This window comes from Cibotium barometz, chromosome 19, assembly GCF_041138505.1.
Source record: "Cibotium barometz isolate CiBa-2024 chromosome 19, ASM4113850v1, whole genome shotgun sequence".
Taxonomy (NCBI): Eukaryota; Viridiplantae; Streptophyta; class Polypodiopsida; order Cyatheales; family Cibotiaceae; genus Cibotium; species Cibotium barometz.
In genome coordinates, this window is record NC_141064.1 from 19,686,180 (window position 1) to 19,703,976 (window position 17,797).

Genomic DNA, 17,797 nt, shown 5'->3' on the forward strand with positions numbered 1-17,797 from the left:
TTATACCCATACCTTTGCATGTCCTTGATAGTAGCCCTGTGCTACTAGTAGCCCTGTGCTACTAGTAAGTCTTTTCTGACCCACCGCTTTTGAATGTCAAGTGGTGTTCGTGTGTACTTGGGCTCTTACTTTCTCTCCTTGGATTGTTTCCCTTGTCTCTTGCCTTTAGCTTTGCTTTCTTGATTTGACATCCACGGGGTTTTGTCCTTATCATAGTATCCTTGGGCTTGAAGTTGGGATTTGGAAACCCATTGTTGTCTTATTGGATACATTCACTATCTTTTCTGTGGTTCTCTTGACTGGGGATGATGTTTTGACATGGACGCCTGTTCCGTTGATTCGTCTGTTTTGCTTGGCATTGGCTGCTCCATGTCACATGTAACTACCTGTTTTTCCTTATTAAATGAACTCCATAATGGGAGGGTGATGGTTTTTTTGCCATCATTAAGTTGTACTTCTCGTTTTGCCCATTGGATGTAACAGTTGTTGGCGCAAATCCAGGATTGTCCAAGAATCATCTCCTCTTCCATGGTTCCTGCAGGCATAATAAATACCTTCCCGATCAAAGGATTATTTCAGATGGAGATGTTAACATTCAAAAATCCCATTGTTTGCATAACAGATAGATGCACACTGTGAACCTGTGCATTAGTTGCCTCTAGGGGGGGTTCGTTTAGAGCTGTCCATGTTTCATAGAAAATCAAGTTATGACTTGACCCCGTATCAATCAATGCGATGCTCGTTGTGTGACTACCCTTTGTAGAGACATTTACATTGAGTCATGGAGGTTCAATATCTAGATCATCCTTGTCAAGCAAGGTGAGTGAAGCCATGCTCACATGTAGCACTCTCCCTTGGAGTCTCTGTTTTGCTTTGGCTTTCTTTGCCTTGGCTTCCTCTTGCGCTTGTCTGATTTTTTTCTTGACTAACTTTTTCTTTTGTTTTAAAAGATGCTCTTATGCGAGCATTTCCTGGGTTAGGGATCCATAATATGTTTTGAGTTTACTTCCGTTGATATATTCCTCCATTTCTATCCCATCGATGATTTCAATTCGTACTGACCCTTGACGGGTGATTTCGGACACTCTAAAAGGTCCTAACTCTCTGTATTTCAGTTTCTTTTTCTTGGTGCTTCCAACACCATACATAAGGACGAGGTCTCTCGTTTCCAGTTCTTTGTGTTTTAGGTTATGATCAAATCAATGTTTTCTACATAGTTTTTTGACCATAAGCCCATGCGAAGTAATTAGTCGGATTTCATCGAATTTTTCTAAATCAATCAGCCTCTCGGCTAACACATTTTCTGTAAGCCTTTCTTGTACTGCAATACATAGGCTTGAAACTAAAAATTCCATAGACATTACCGCATCAATGCTATAAGCTAGACGAAAGGGAGTGTGTCTCGTTGCTGCCTTATACAATGTACGATGGGCCCATAGTACTGCAGTTAGCTTGTGTTCCCAATCCACGCGACTCACTTCTAAATTCTTAGTCAAGATAGCATATAAAATCTTGTTTGTGCTCTCTGCATGGCCATTTGCCTATGGGTAGTAGGGTGATGATTTTCGATGGACTACAAGGAATACTGCGAGTAACTGTTCAATCACCTCATTGATAAAATCTGAACCCCGGTCACTGACGAATTTCAGTGGGCAACCAAATCTGGAAATGATCTGTTCATATAAAAACTTGGCCATAGTTTGAGCATCGGCTCTTTTAGAGGCTCTCGCCTCCGCTCACTTAGTGAAATAATCCGTAGCCACGATCACATAACGGGCTTGTGACGGGTGCGTTGTTGAACTAATAGGTCCAACAAAATCAATAACCCATTTCTCAAAGGGTTGTCTCACAATTACAAGAGTAAGTGACATCTTGCTCTCTTGTTGCGGAATAGCAAATCGTTGACATTCTTCTCATCTCTTCACAAATTCTATGGCGTCTCTAAATAACGTAGGCCACCATAGTCTTGCTTTGAAGCACTTTCCGAGCTGTAACTTCTCCTGCAAAATGTCTTCCGACTATTCTCAAGTATGCTTCTTCTAATACTATGACGAACTCATCTTCTCACGCACATCTCTTGAGGATATCGTCTTTGTCCAGCTTATATAGTTCTCCCACAATCAATTGATATGGTGCAGCCAGCTTAATAAGTCAACACATCTTCTCTTTGTTCAAAGGTCGATCTTGTGGGAAACCATGAGCTAGGTATTCTGATATTTCCTCGCTCCACTCAAGCACTATATCAATTTTGAAAAGACATGCATTTGGGAGGTCATCGTCAATGCCCTTTGCAGGTTCTCTGTTTAGAATTCTAGACATATGGTCTGCCAAAACATGTTGTGTTCCTTTTCTCACTGTGACCATAAATTCGAATTCCAGGAGTAAAAGCAACCAGCATGTGATTCTCCCTATGGTGAGTGGCTTATTCACTAGATATAATAAGGCCTGGTGATCAACAAAGAATACAAACTTGTTGGCCAACAAGTAATGTCTGTATTTCTTAACAACATAAACCATGGCCAACCCTTCACGCTCAGTTGCAGGGTAGTTTATCTCTGCATCGTTTAGCTGTTGACTCGCAAAGCAAACTGGGTAATCCAATTTGAATTCCCCAGGTTGTGCCAATATGCATCCTATAGCAAAATTCGATGCATCAATGTGCACATGGAATACAAGATCCTAGTTGGGTGGTCTCAGAATTGGTGCACTAGCCAGTGCTTTCTTCAACTTATCATATGCATGTTGACATTCCTCATGCCATTCAAAAAGACATTAATGTGATAGATGCTAATGGAAAATACATGGAAATATGGGGTTATTTCACTCTTCTCCTTGAAGGGGTTGACATAGAATGGGAGTTCCAAGTTACTCTTGATGACCTTGACGAGATCATCTCCGTGGCTACTTTTGAGTGCAAACGTTGAGTTTTTTGGTGGGAACTAGCATATTGCAATATGTATAACTCTCATCATTCATGCCAGGCCTACCAAGTCGCATTCACATAATCCATGCTTCCTTGTCTTGTCTTAGCACTTTGAGCATTTGTCGCAAATGGTGCTAAAAGAGTGCCCCCCCCCCACACGCACGAACTGCAGACCCCTCCAGTGGTGTGTGTTCATTTCCTGAAGGCTGATTCACATAAGTATTCCTGTGACATTAGGTAGCCCCCTTTTGCTTTGGTGAGTTCCTATATAAAAGACTACATCTCTATCTGTGTATGTCTCTTTAAAACCCCCTATGTCTGACCAAAGAGTTCCATGACAGTTTTTTATTGATTTTCATGTTTCAATCTCCCAAATATGTTCCATGACAGTTTTTTATTGATTTTCATGTTTCAATCTCCCCAATATGGTCCATGCAAGGGTAAATTATTTTATTTTCCCCTTTTTCTTCAAGCAAAGATGGTCCACTGATGGGTTATTCTTGCTTAAAGCTTGACTGCTGTAGAATAGTGTGGCATCTATTGCCCTAAACAGAAATTCTTTCCAAGTGTAGTAAACATTTAAATGTAAGGTTTTCTCATACCATGCTCAATATCCTGAATTTGTTGATGCAAACAGGAAACCAAATTCCCGAGGAGAGTGACCAGGAATGCTGCCCGTTGTGCTGCATCAAACGAGAGCATGCCCCCAGAAATCCAACGGAAGGAACCCTTTCCTGTCATATCAAAGGTCAGTGAACAGCATGCTTATGAGTTTGCATAAGCTACATTTTCCCTTTTGTAAAATGAAAATCACCAAGTGACCTCTTTTTTGTGGCGCTTGACAATGAAGCCAAACAAACGAGTCGCCTTGCCACCTACCTCTTCTGCAATCAGGACAGGCCTCCTTGATTGTGTGAGGTATGAAGAAAAGCAAATACAGCTGGAAAATACTCATTCAATGGCTACTGTTTCAAGAGAGGTATACGCTCAAATTCTATGGGGATGGATATACAAGCTGATGTACACAAAAGTTCATGGACAGAAACTTACCGTAACATGGTTCTTCCTTTACAGGACAAAGCACCGATATCTGGTATTTGTGATTCTCTCACATACAATTTGCAGCTTGAATGCGTAAGCTATCAAGAAACAGGACCTGATGATCCAAAGGTTAGCTATCAAGAAAGAAGAGGCAATGAGCAGAGTGCTTATATGGAGAACACGCCTCCAAAGAAACCAAGAATAGAAGCAGCTGCTTCATCACCGACCTTACAGAAGCCTGTGTACGACATGCTATTGGTGCCATCTGTATCGATACCCCCTCTTAGAGTGAAAGAAGAACCCGTAGAGCTTCCATGTTTGGTGGAGAAGAGAAATGAAATTGTACTTCATAAAGAACCTGTGGGGGTACTCAATGCCACATCTCAGTCTTATTCATTTCCAGCAGCAATTATGTCCACATGGCAGCAAGACAAACAAACTGGTAAAATCACTTCCTCTAATGTGCAGCATGGTCAAAAGTAGGTGCCTACCTACACACACCACCACACCCCCGCACCCCCCCCCCAACACACACACACGTGTGCACCCACATATGCATGCAGCGTAGATTCTACCGCTTTCCTAAGTTGATAATTTACGTGTTTATCTGGCAGTCTCAGTTCATAAGGATGAGGGAAGCATGCTCAAGAGTGACTACTTCAAGAGCAGGAAAGCTTCCCCTTCAAAGGAGCAGTCTAGACAGAGCTCAGCCTTGATAACATACCCTAGAGGGAATGGGACCAAGCAAGAGAAAGATGCCTTGTCAAGAATTGCAATCACATACGGAAACACGTCAGATGAAGAGCCAGAAGCAGCTTGTCAGGATAATGACTTGCTGGAGACTAATGATTCTTCATTCATGAAGGGGATTTATGGAAAGACCCAGGGGTTGGATTTCGCCAATTCTCTCATTGTGAAAGGGAAGAAAGTAAAGGCATCAACCAATATAAGATCAACCGTGGTCGTGAAGGAGGAGCCTGAAGCTTTGTTCTTTATCACCCAGTCGCAGCATAACTCCTACACGCATAATCCGAACGACATCTCACGAGGCCAAGAAGCTGTGCCCATTTCACTGGACAAGTTGACAAACCAAAGCTTGCCCAAATCATTTTATTACATTCCAAAGAACATCACGTTCCAGGACGCCTATGTCAACTTCTCACTTGCACGAATTGGGGAGGATGATTGCTGTGGGAAATGCTACGGCGATTGCTTAAGAAGATATCCTTCTTGTCATTGTGCCAGAGAAACTGGTGGGGAGTTCGCGTATAACTCCGAGGGTCGTCTGCGGGAGGCACTCCTAGCGGAAGCTATTGCAGATAAACGAAATGCAGACACATCATCAACTAGGATGAAGTATTGTGAAATGGGTTCATGTCTCCTTGAACGAGGAAAGAATGGTTGGAACCGGGAACCCTGCAAGGGGCATCTCATAAGAAAATTTGTGAAAGAGTGTTGGAGCAAGTGTGGATGTGGTATGCACTGTGGAAATCGGGTTGTGCAAAAGGGGATCCACCGAAAGCTACAGGTTAGAGAGAAGTGCCTTGCAAATCTTTTATAGCATATTCTGCATCAGCTTAGGTGCTCTGTGTTTGTGTGTGTGCATGCATGTGAGCACGTGCACATGTGCGGGCATGTGTGTATGGCCGTATGCCTAACAGCACTTTTTTTGTCCTCTTTTTGTAGGTCTTCTTCACTTCTAAATTGAAGGGTTGGGGGCTGCGGACGCTAGAAGATTTGCCTGCTGGTACCTTTGTTTGTGAATACGTTGGTGAGATCTTGACAAATATGGAGCTGGACACAAGAAATGCTGCAAGAAAGGGGCATTCTGATCATTATCCGGTACTCCTTGATGCGGATTGGAGCTCGGAGACCATGCTGAAAGATGAAGAGTTGTTATGTTTAGATGCAACAACTTATGGTAACGTGGCACGGTTCATTAATCACCGGCAAGTCTCTGCACTTGTTTGATTCTCTGACTGTTGGCATAGTTGAGATTTATTGAAACAGCTTGCCATGTTAGATCACTTAGTGGAGCCGTGTTGGGCAAGCTGGTTGTGAGAGGCCTTCAAACAGCCTTGGAAGGCTTTTCTTCTGCCTCAGATTTCGGCTCACACTCCGTCTCTCGGTGGCCCCTGGATCCCCACAGTGATAGATCATGTAGGCCCGTTCCGCCACTGTATTGGCTGCACCAGCCACTGTACGTGTTGTACCGGCTGCACCAGCCCTCGTATCTGTTGTACTTGCCCATGTACTTGTTGTATCGACTGAATGGAGGGCTGTACCGGCTGATTTGAGAGCTGTATTTGGTATACCAGCCCATGTACTTGTTGTACCGGCTGAATGGAGAGTTGTGCTTGCTGTACCAGCTCTATTGGTGCTGTCCGACTTGTTTTTTTTTCTTTTTTCTTTTTTCAGAAAGGAGACTTCTATTAAGCATGAAATTTTTTTACAAAATGGAGATTTCACACCAAGCAAGGTGGAGATCTCAACCAATCAGGAACACTGTGCTGCCAATAGGGTCCCGAATGAGAGGATGCTGTCCGACTTGTTTTGGCTACCTGTGGCGCTACCCGACGTGTTGTAGCTACAAGTGGTGTTGCTCGACTTATTCATGGTGCCCGAGATGTTGTCTAAAGCTGCCCTAACTTTCTACGCCAGTTTTATGGGTGCTCGATCTTGGATTTCATGGGTATTTTGGATATATTGTATATGTGGAAGTATTATTTGCTTCAGCTGAGTTTTTCTATCACATATGACATCTTGAAGATCAGAGGTGATGGGGAAAATCAATAGCCACACGGAGACATGGATTATATTGTTGGCTTGGCATTTCTATAGCCTATACACCAAGTTGGTGAAGAGGTGTTGGGCAGAGTAGCCCCAAATCACAGGCTCATTCCCACCTTCACTGGGTGGACACATGCCTTTCATTGGTCTTCCGGGACCGTGCACCAACAAGCACGCCCGTACTGACGCAGGCCAAGGAGTACACCGCGGAGGGAACGTGGCCTGGTTCTCCCCAATGAGCTTTGCTCCCAAATTCCCTGGTGAGTCTAACCTTCACTGGCTCCCAAAAGCTTTGAGAGCGCGGTTAACAACACCACACAGGGAAATATACTAACCACACCAGGAATAATTTCCTGAACATGGTCAGCATATACATGCCATGCTCCTGTACTACACAACTTAAAGCATTTTTTGAATTTAAATTAGCAAATTTTAGATTTATTCAAATGAGAAAAATAATATGAGAGCACCTGGTATGGTGAGTACAATCCAGATACAATCGGTACTATTTGTAGCAGGTACAACCAAGCACTTTAGGTACTTCACAAGTGTGCAAGTACAACCAGCCAGGTACTATGTAGGTACTTGTACTTGCAGCAGGTACAACAAGTACACCAGGGCAGCTAGCAGGTACAGTAGGTACACCAGGGGCAGCCAGTAGGTACAGTAGGTACACCAGAGGCTGGTACAGGCGTGGACAGCAAGTACTGCAGGTTCAGCAGCCAACAGGCATGGACAGTAAGTACACAAGGGCTGGTACAGCTGGTACAGCTGTGGACAGCAGGTACACAAGAGACAGTACAGCCGTGGACAGCAGGTACACAACAAGGAGTGGTACAGCCGTGGATAGCAGGTACACAAGGGCTAGTACAGGCGGGTGCATCTGGGCTGCAAGGCGGTTACCATAGCAGCACTTCCAGCAAGCAATGGAGTAGGCGGGTACAGCCAGCAATCTTCCTTTCATGAAACTTGTACAAGAGGTTCTTGTCGGGCACAAAACTGGCGCGACAAATATAAATAAATATGTCCTGGTCTTCCTATGGAGTGACAGTCTCATAGGTAAGACACCATCCGGCCATACACGGGTGGCGCCAACAGGCTCTCGTCCATACAACACGAAGCAAATCACACACGGGTGACACGAAACTGGTTCGCGTCCATGTGATGCAGCACTGGTCGCACACGGGTGGCACTGATCTGGCTCCCGTCCATGTGACACCACAAAACTGGTCCTTTCACATGGGACACTGGCCTGGCCCCACCTGAACATGGCACAAATCTGGCCACTCTATGGAGTGACAATCCCATAGAAGTGGCTTCAGAAATGGAGATGGACCAAATGGTGATATCCCCCCGGGCTTCCAAACAGTTGACCTCAACTGAAAAGCCTCAAGATATGCCTGTAGAAGCTGAGGGTAGTCAGCAAAATAATCCTCATCTACCCAGTTTGCATCAATTGGTAAATAATTTTTAAATTTCACAAGGTATCTCCTGGAAAGCTTCCCATGTGGTAACTTTCTCTCCTTGTGAAATACAATCTGCTCTGGTTGAAGGATCTCCTCAAGCTCATCAACTTTTGGCAGATCTTCTATGTGACAAGCTCCTGTGGATCTGGCCCCACATACTTCCGCAAAAGACTCACATGAAAAGTATTGTGAATCTTCCAATGGCTAGGTAAAGCAAGCCTGAAGGACACTTCATTGATCTTGTCAATCACTTGGAAGGGTCCATAATATCGAGTAGAAAGCTTTGGATATGATTCCTCTCGTCTTGGCCTCTTCCGAAGCCTAGCTTTCTCAAATTTCAGCAATACCCAATCTTTTATGCTTATCCTATGACCTTGCAATGGCTGTCCGCACCTGAGCAAAGGCTACATCCAAGTCACGCACATACTCATCAGCTGCAAAAATCTCATCCTTTGTACGAAGGATGGGTGGCAAGACCACTCTGCCATATATAATCTCAAACAGGGCCTTTCCCGTGGAGGCATGAACTGTGTTGTTGTAGGCAAACTCTACAAGTGGAAGATACTTCTCCCATGCAGTCTTTTGATCTGCCACATAACGCTTCAACAAATCCAACACGGCTGAATTTGCAGCTTCACTTTGGCCATCCGTTTGGGAATGATAAGCTGATGAAAACTCAAGTTTAGTGCCCATGTTATCAAATAAAGCCCTCCAGAAGAGGCTCATAGTCCTGGGATCTCTATCCCCAACAATGGACTTATAGGCATACCATGATGCTTGAAGATGTTGGCAAGAAAAAGCTTCACCATATGATCAACTTTAATGGTTTTCTTGACGGGCAAGAAGTGAGCTTGCTTGCTAAACCTGTCCACAATGGTCCAAATAGCATCATTCCCATGCTGGGATCTAGGCAAGTCCATATTAATACTTTCCCATGGCTGCAAGGGAATAGGCAAAGGCTGAAGCAAACCTGGAGACTTTTGCCTGTCAAATTTCACTTTTTGGCAAGTAAGACATGCACGTACATATGCCTCAATGTCTTTACGCATGCTTGGCCAAAAGAAATATCTCTCAATCATGCGTGTAGTAGGCATGATACCTCTATGACCAACATAAGGTGGAGCGTGACATTCCTCCATAACCTTTGGACGCATTTCCTTCACCACACATAAGCAGTTATCCTTCATAAGATAACCCTCTTTGATCACATAAGAGGCATGCGAGTGACCAGCCATCAAATCAGTCCATATATGGCAAAAATCAGCATCCAAATGATACAAATCTCGCATGGTAGATAAGTCTCCATGAGAGGCCACTAAAACTGCAGCCACATAAGGCCTCCTGGATAATGCATGTGCCACCACATTTTTCTTTCCCGGAGTATGTACAATCTGAAAATGAAACATGGAAAGAAAGTTTGCCATTCTCATCTGCTTCTCCGAAAGCTTTGTTTGAGATAGAAAGTATCTCAAGCTTTGATGATCTGTCTTGACTACAAATTCAGCCCCAAGAAGATAATGTTTCCATATCTCTAAGGCATGAATTACAGCCAAGAGCTCTTTCTCATAGATATCCATATGAAGCTCGGTATCATGCAATTGACGGCTCTCATATGCAACTGCATCACCTTCTGATTTAGGACAGTCCCTATACAATCGCCACAAGCATCACATTCCACTATGAATGACCTTCGCAAGTCGGGAACAATCAATACGGGTCCACATGTGATAGCATTCTTGAGTTGCAAGAAGGCATCTTGCTCCTTTGGAGTCCATTTAAAAGTGTCTTTCTTCTTCGTGAGATCATGTAGAGGGGTGGCTATCATAGCAAAATGCCTTATGAAACGCCTATAATATGAACATAATCCCAGAAAACTACGTACTTGATGTACATTTTGCAACTTTGGCCAATTCCGAATGGTTTCTATCTTGGCTTGGATACAATGTGACCCAAATAATGTATCTCTGAAAGGAAAAACTCACTTTTCTTAGCATTAATGAAGAGTTTATGCTTCCACAGCTCTTCAAACACTATGGCCAAATGAGTTCTATGCTCCTGCTCATTCTTGGAGAAAACCAAGATGTCATCAAAGAATACACCTGTGAATTTTCGATGGGGTCGGAATATCCTATCCATCATGCGATTGAATGTGGCTGGGGCATTGGTGAGACCAAAAGGCATCACCAAAAATTCATACAATCCAAAAGCTGTCCTGAATGCAGTTTTGTGGACATCCGTGGCACCACTCGTATTTGGTGATAACCACTCTTCAAATCAATACGGCTGAAACAAGCCGAGCCATCAAGCTTATCCAAAATGTCATCAATACGCGAGATTGGAAATCTATTCTTGATGGTGAGCTTATTTAGAGCTCTATAATCCACACACATGCGGAATGACCCGTCTTTCTTTTGAACAAGAAGCACAGGAGAGCAATAAGGTGAGGAACTTGGTTGAACCAAACCTTTCTCCAAAAGCTCATTAACCTGCTTCATGATCTCTTCTTGTTGTGCGGCACTCACACGATATGCGGGTTTGTTAGGTGGAGAACTACCTGGCACAAGATCTATGCGATGATCCTCGGGCCTTTGAGGAGGTAGTTCACCTGGCAATGCATCAGCAAAAAAAATCTTTAATGCATGAAGAAAATTCAACCTATCCTGAGTCAAAACATCCACATTTTGATATCTTGGTTCAAAACTATCACGAACAAAAACCAAGTACGCATAAAGACTCTTTTTCATTGCTTTATTGATCTGGATGTGAGATACAAGTGGGATAGAATCCCCTTCCTTGCCAGCATCAATAACATGCATGCGGCCTCTATGCATAAAGGAAATCCTGTTTGTCTTGTACTCTTTGTGGGGCAGCTGAAGCCTATAATGCCATGGCTTTCCAAGCAATACATCACATCCATTAAGTGGTGCAACTAAGAAATGCTCATGATCAAGGTAACCCTAGATATGTATGCGCAACTTCCCAATAAGTGGGTAACTTGCACCTCTTTACCAACAAAGGCAGCTTCTGCTTCAATTTGAGGCTCCATGTCCTCAGTCTCAATGCCCAAGGCGGTTGCCATCTGAATAGAGATGAAGTTATCTGTTGCACAATCATCCAAACATAAATAGAGCAGGCTGATCCTTGATTTGACCCCATGCTTTGCATACCACCCTCTCTTTTTCATCATGCTTTGTGTTTCCCTGCACATCGGAACTGCATGCACATTTGCCTTGGTTTGCTTGTCCTCATGCTTTGGTTTGCGATTAGAGCATTGTCTAAACATATGCTCTTTGCTACCACAAGAAAAGCATTTCCCCTCCTTGGCATATTGCTCCCTTTGCTGGGGGGTCAAGCCAAATTTGTTCTTCTTTGGCCCATGATCCTTGGATGAGGTATTTTCAGCTTTACCTCCCTTCTGGACCTCCCGGAAGCTCTTTTTAGGTGGCTGTCCACCTTTTGCAGGTTTGGGACAACTTTATCTTTGGCCTTAGAACCCCCTTGATCTTGCTTAATTTTGAGCACCAATTGCTCCGTAGCAAGAGCAGAGGCTATAAGCTGTTGCAGAGTGTGTTTCGGGTGCAATTCAATGTCCGAACGATAAGCTCGTTGCAATCCGGAGTGAAACTTCCTCTTTCTTTCATTCTCGGAGATATTCATACGGAGATTTTCATAAAGGGAGTTACCTCAAGCAACACTTTCCAAAACTTATTGACATACTGCCGCACACTTTCATTATCTTTTTGCTCAAGTCTATTCCACTTTTGGGTGAGAGTTTGCTCCGCATTAGAAGGCAAGAATTGGGCATAAAATCTGTCCTTAAACTCTTTCCAAGTGCAAATGGAGTCTTTGGTGGTCTTTTCAGTGATCCACCAATGGGCAGCTGTCCACTTCAAGAACATGCTTGCATGACGAATTTTGGACTTCTCAGTGACGTCCTTATCACTAAAAGCACTATCAAATTGTGCCACAAAAGCTAGCACTTTAGAGGCATCATACTCTCCATGAAAGGCATCAAATTTCACGGACTTGTCCCCTGCCTTGAACTCCTTGAGCTTCTTGGGATGTGGTACATGTTCTTCTCTTTTTCTCTTCCCCTTATCCAACGGGGCAGCTCTCTCTGCATGAGCTTCATGGGCAATGATAGGTGTTCCACTAGCCAAAGTGACAAGGGTCTTTGATTCTAGTGACCCCACTGCATGTGACCTCGTTGAAAGATGCCTTGTCTCGCCACGAGACAACTCAATAGGCAAGGTCTTTTTGGCTTGCATGCCGACCATTGTCCCCATGATGTACATACCTAGAATCCAAATGGCCTTGAGCATGCATAAACCTGTTTCCTCTTGTGCCATGAGGAGTGGATGCATGGCGAGAAGTGGCCGATACTTCTTCTTTATGCAAATATGATCTCAACCTTTGAGAGGCTGAGTCTCCATGCTACAAACGGGGTGGATTCTTGAACATAAGCTGTCCATCCTCTCCCTCCTTAAGGTCACCCTTGCGGATAAGATAAGAGAGTGCCAGCTCCCTTGGCTTCTTATCCACTTCTCGAGCCATAGACTCAAAAGTCATGTCCACCATAGCATTGGGCTCTTCCTCGTGCATGGATTCTTTACCACGTGATGGCTGTCCCATGTATGCACTGTCATAGACTCTCTCAAGAGGCTTATGCCTTCCATGCAATGCATCGGAATCCCGTGAAGCACTTGATTGGCCCCTCGAATTAGGCACTTCCAATGGGTTGCCCTGGCTGTCCATTGAATTAAGTGTTCGTGCTTGCTTATGATCTCAAACTCCGTGTCTCCTCTTGAGAAAGAGAGACGATCAAGCTCTGATACCAATGTGACCGCTCCCTACAGGAGGCCTACAGATCGGAAGACAATATACACATATTTAGAACACTTAATCTAACTGTTATTAAACAATGGAAGCAACACAAATACTGGAAATATTGAAAATACAAATGACACGAGCACTGGGGCCGGAAAGGGCCGGCCCTCCCCTCAATTCTTTTTGTATTTCTTGGAGTATTTATCTTTGTACAAGTGTCACGGGCCTGACAGGCCTGATTTCTCCACAAGGGAGTGAAAACAACCAAAAAGAACTGGTTCAAGTTGGTGAAGAGGTGTTGGGCAGAGTAGCCGCAAATCACGGCCTCATTCCCACCTTCATTGGGTGGACACCTGCCTTTCACTGGTCTTCTGGGACCGTGCACCAACAGGTACGCCCGTACTGACGCAAGCCAAGGAGTACACTGCGGAGGGAACGTGGCCTGATTCTCCCCAATGAGCTTTGCTCCCAAATTTCTTGGTGAGTCTAACCTTTACTAGCTCCCAGAAGCTCTAAGAGCGCGGTTAAGAACACCACACAGGGAAATATACTAACCACACCAGGAAGAATTTCCTGAACATGGTCAGCATATACATGCCATGCTCCTGCACTACACAACTTAAAGCATTTTTTGAATTTAAATTAGCAAATTTTAGATTCAAATGAGAAAAAGAATATGAGAGCACCTGGTACGGTGAGTACAATCGAGATACAACCGGTACTATTTGTAGCAGGTACAATCAAGTAATTTAGGTACTTCACAAGTGTGCAAGTACAACCAGCCAGGTACTATGCAGGTACCTGTACTTGCACCAGGTACACCAGGACAGCCAGCAGGTACAATAGGTACACCAGGGCTGGTACAGCCGTGGATTGCAGGTACACCAGGGCTGGTACAGCCGTGGATTGCAGGTACACCAGGGCTGGTACAGGTGGGTGCAGCTGGGCTGCAAGGTGGGTACAGCAAGGCTAGAACAAGCGTGTACAGCAGGCGGGTACCACAGCAGCACTTCCAGCAGGCGATGGGGAGTAGGCGGGTACAACCAGCAATCTTCCTTTCATGAAACTTGTACAAGAGGTTCCTGTCGGGCACAAAATTGGCGCGACAAATATAAATAAATATGTCCTGGTCTTCCTATGGAGTGACAGTTCCATAGGTAAGACACCATCCTGGCCATACACGGGTGGCACCAACAAGCTCCTGTCCATACAGCACAAAGCAAATCACACACAGGTGACACGAAACTAGTTCCCGTCCATGTGACGCACCACTAGTCGCACACGGGTGGCACTGATCTGGCTCTCATCCATGTGACCACACAAAATTGGCCCTTTCACATGGGACACTGGCCTAGCCCCATGTGAATATGGCACAAATCTGGCTGCTCTATGGAGTGACAATCCCATAGAAGTGGCTCCAGAAATGGAGATGGACCAAATGGTGACAGCACCCTCTCCACTTATGGGAGAGGTGTAGCTCTAGTTGAGGTGGCCCAATGGCCACCCAATGTACTTATGAAAAGGCTTATCCTCTCCCTTCCTTAGGCACCTACTTCATGACCATACACATACTTTTTTTGGTATGGTTTTTTGCTTCTCCAACTCTTAGAACAGCTGGCAAATGAGTGTTACATTGCTGTCCAGCCCTTGGGAGTCCCTTTCAGCTACTATCTCTTGGATATGTACCTACTGAAAATGCTTTGGAGCATTTCTATCACCGACAATTTGATCAAAAACTGATTTCTTCTCTCAAAATAAAAAAAATTCAGTGGTAAGAGTTTTCACAAATTATCTTTACCTACTCTACATCTGCATGCCTGACCATTAAGGTCTTCTATGACTCGGCCTAGCACACCCATGCTTTTGTATGGATGGATGCCAGTGGAGCATAGCTGCTTGTGGCAAGACACTGGGGATTGGGAAGTGAGGTTCTTCCGATAAAAGCTATGGATTCAACCTCTACTTCGACAAAACATGTTTGCAAAATGTTTTCAGTCATTGGAAATCTGGCATGTGATACCTATGAAGCTTGTATCTTGAGAAATCCTTGATAATACAAACATATTACAAGAGGGGCCGGCCCTATTGCAATGTCATCTCAAGAACAATCCACGGGCACTCTGGCCAGGATCAATACAATCAATGAATACAAAACAAACAAATATGCCGATGTAGGATATCCAAGTCAAAGTCGATGTTGATGTCAAGGCACGAGATCTCTGATGCCAAGCACACCACGGGGATGACCCACAAGTATCTCTCACCGGGCTAGTACCAAATCTAATATCCAAATCCAAATCCAATGAGTCCAAGTCCAATGAATTCAAGTCCAAATCCAACTCCAGGTTCCATAACCAAGTTCCATGTTCATATCCAAGCTTCATGCCCAAGCTATATGTCCAAGTTTCCATGAGTAATCTCCACAACTCCTACAACCTTAGCGATGGAGAAAACCATGGAAAAGCTCTTTTTGACAAGAAAACTGATATAAAACCTGTTGTAATGGTTTTTGGGTGGTAAAAAACTCCAAAAAGTAGTTTTAGGGTTTTTGAAATTTTTAGGGTTTCTAAAATTTATGTTCATACATGTCCGTACAGCTCCGTACACGCGTCCGTATCACCCATGCATATGCCCATACAAGTCTAGGGCTGACCGTACATTTGAAAAGCAAGTTGGAGAAGGTGTTGATGGCGAAGAAGAAGCTCTCCATGATCATAATGACGCCCACACACACTCCACGATCTCCTTCAATCTTCAATGATCTTATTCATGGTACTACAAGAGAAGTCCAATCCTTTTTATACTTGTAAGAGATCCTGCTTTTTGCCAAAAAGCCTTCATGCTTTTGCTTTGCCTTTTTATGCTTTGCTTTTCTCTTTTTGCCTTTGCTTTTGCTCTTTTTACTTTTATTAATAAAATATTACTCAACTTTTGGTGCTTTGCATTTCTGGCTTTAAGGCCTCGCTTTTTGAGAAAGCGCCTTTTAGCTTTTTGATCCAGCTCAGTCTCCTCTTTTCAATGGTGCCCTTGGCTCGCGGTCAACCCTGTTTGACTTGTTGCTTTTTCTTGCTTTTTGACTAAGAATGGTGCTTTTTCTTAATCAACCCTTATGGACCCTATCCCCATGTCTTCTTCCACCTGTCTGGTGTCCGAGCATGGATTTCATCATGTGAAAAGAGCTAGGAGAACCAAATAGTTACATTCCCTCCCTCTTACATCGCAGTTGTAAGAGCTAGGAGAACCAAATAGTTACATTCCCTCCCTCTTACATCGCAGTTGTCCTCAACTGTGGACCGCAAGTGTTGCAAGCATATCCATATCTTCCAAGTACATCCATATGTCCCTGGTATATCCATATGTTCTTGGTACATCAAGTACATCCATATGTTTTAAGGTACATCAAGTACATTCATATGTTTCAAGGTACTAGCCCCATCTGGTGAGCTTGTGCATCTGGTCTTTTCCCATATCTGTGGTGGTGTCATCTGGCAATATCTCAATGCCTTCTCTTTGACCGATGTCCTTGTTCTTGATGGTACACATACATCAGTATATGCAATGCACAAGTTATGATTCTCCTGTTCATGGATTGTCCTGTCTGGTTTCATCGAAACTATGCTAAGCCATTTGGCCACTAGGACCACTCAGACTATCCTCAAGGTCATTTGGGCCATTTGGTCACATTTAACTGCCCGACTGCAAAATCCAATACAGTCATCTGGGCCATCAGGTCACATTGACCCGACTGCAAAATCCAATACAGTCATCTAGGCCATCTGGTCGCAAAGACTGCCCGACTGTGAATTCCAATACATTCATCTGGGCCATCTGGTCCCAATGACCGCCCGACTGCGAAGTCCAAGTCATCTGGCATCGTTGCCGTCCAATGGGTCATCTGGCATCGTTGCCTCCCGTATACAAATCTCGTTCTGGCATCATTACTGTCCAATGGGTCATTTGGCATCGTTGCCTTCCATATACAAATCTTGCTCCTTGGGCTATCCGGCATCGTTGCCACCCAACTAGAGCATGTCCAAGTAACCATTATAAGCAAAAGAACGGTCAATTTTAGTCCAATATATATATATATATATACAATGAAGAGGGCATAATCTCTTCCTCTTGAATCTGTCTTGATCGCAAGACATCCATATCTGTACTTCAAATACATATGGACCAACCATTTCTTCATAAGCTCGAAGTATATCTAGATAGTCCTAGAAGTACTTCTCTGGCATCCATTTCACATCCAATAGCCAATAGTTCTTGAATTGCAAGAGAAACTTTCTGACCACTATCTTTCCTCTTTTTCTCATAGAATGAAACACAATCTCTTTTGGCTCTTCCACCCTTGGTGGATCCTCCAAAACAAGCTCCTCTCGGGGTAACCTGTACATGGTTTCAATAAACTGTCATGGAAGGCATTATCTGAAAGGTCCAACTGATGATCTTCTTGGTAATCTGAAAGGTCCATATATCATCATTCCACGACTTTGGCAATCCAAAGATAAAATCCATAGCAATACTCTCCCATAGAACATTCAATGGGTGCAATAATCCTACTAGCTTTTGTTGGTCAAACTTGTCCTTCTGATGAACCAAACATTCTCGAACATATAACTGAATGTTCTTTCTCATACAAGGCCAATAAAAGTAGCTTTCCAAAGCTTGAGTTGTAGTCAGTATGCTTCTTTGCTCTGCGTAAGATGAAGCATGGCTTTTTTTTGTTCACTTTTGGCCTCGAATCCTG

The 17,797-nt window shown here is 43.9% G+C and overlaps 1 protein-coding gene across 7 annotated transcripts in view; it reads left to right on the top strand.

Annotated features, from left to right (window-relative positions):
* The window catches only part of LOC147628314 (histone-lysine N-methyltransferase SUVR4-like), a 134,499-nt gene that overhangs the window by 76,578 nt on the left and 40,124 nt on the right, over positions 1-17,797 (top strand). For 5 of the 7 annotated variants that reach the window (XM_086813402.1, XM_086813407.1, XM_086813405.1 and 2 more), the window contains 5 exons: positions 3,561-3,671; positions 3,774-3,902; positions 3,998-4,406; positions 4,579-5,492; positions 5,651-5,913. In XM_086813402.1, coding sequence (XP_086669528.1) covers positions 3,561-3,671; positions 3,774-3,902; positions 3,998-4,406; positions 4,579-5,492; positions 5,651-5,913 — 1,826 coding nt within the window. The remainder of the gene's footprint in view (positions 1-3,560; positions 3,672-3,773; positions 3,903-3,997; positions 4,407-4,578; positions 5,493-5,650; positions 5,914-17,797) is intronic. The other 2 variants (XM_086813406.1, XM_086813408.1) reach the window with 1 other exon arrangement.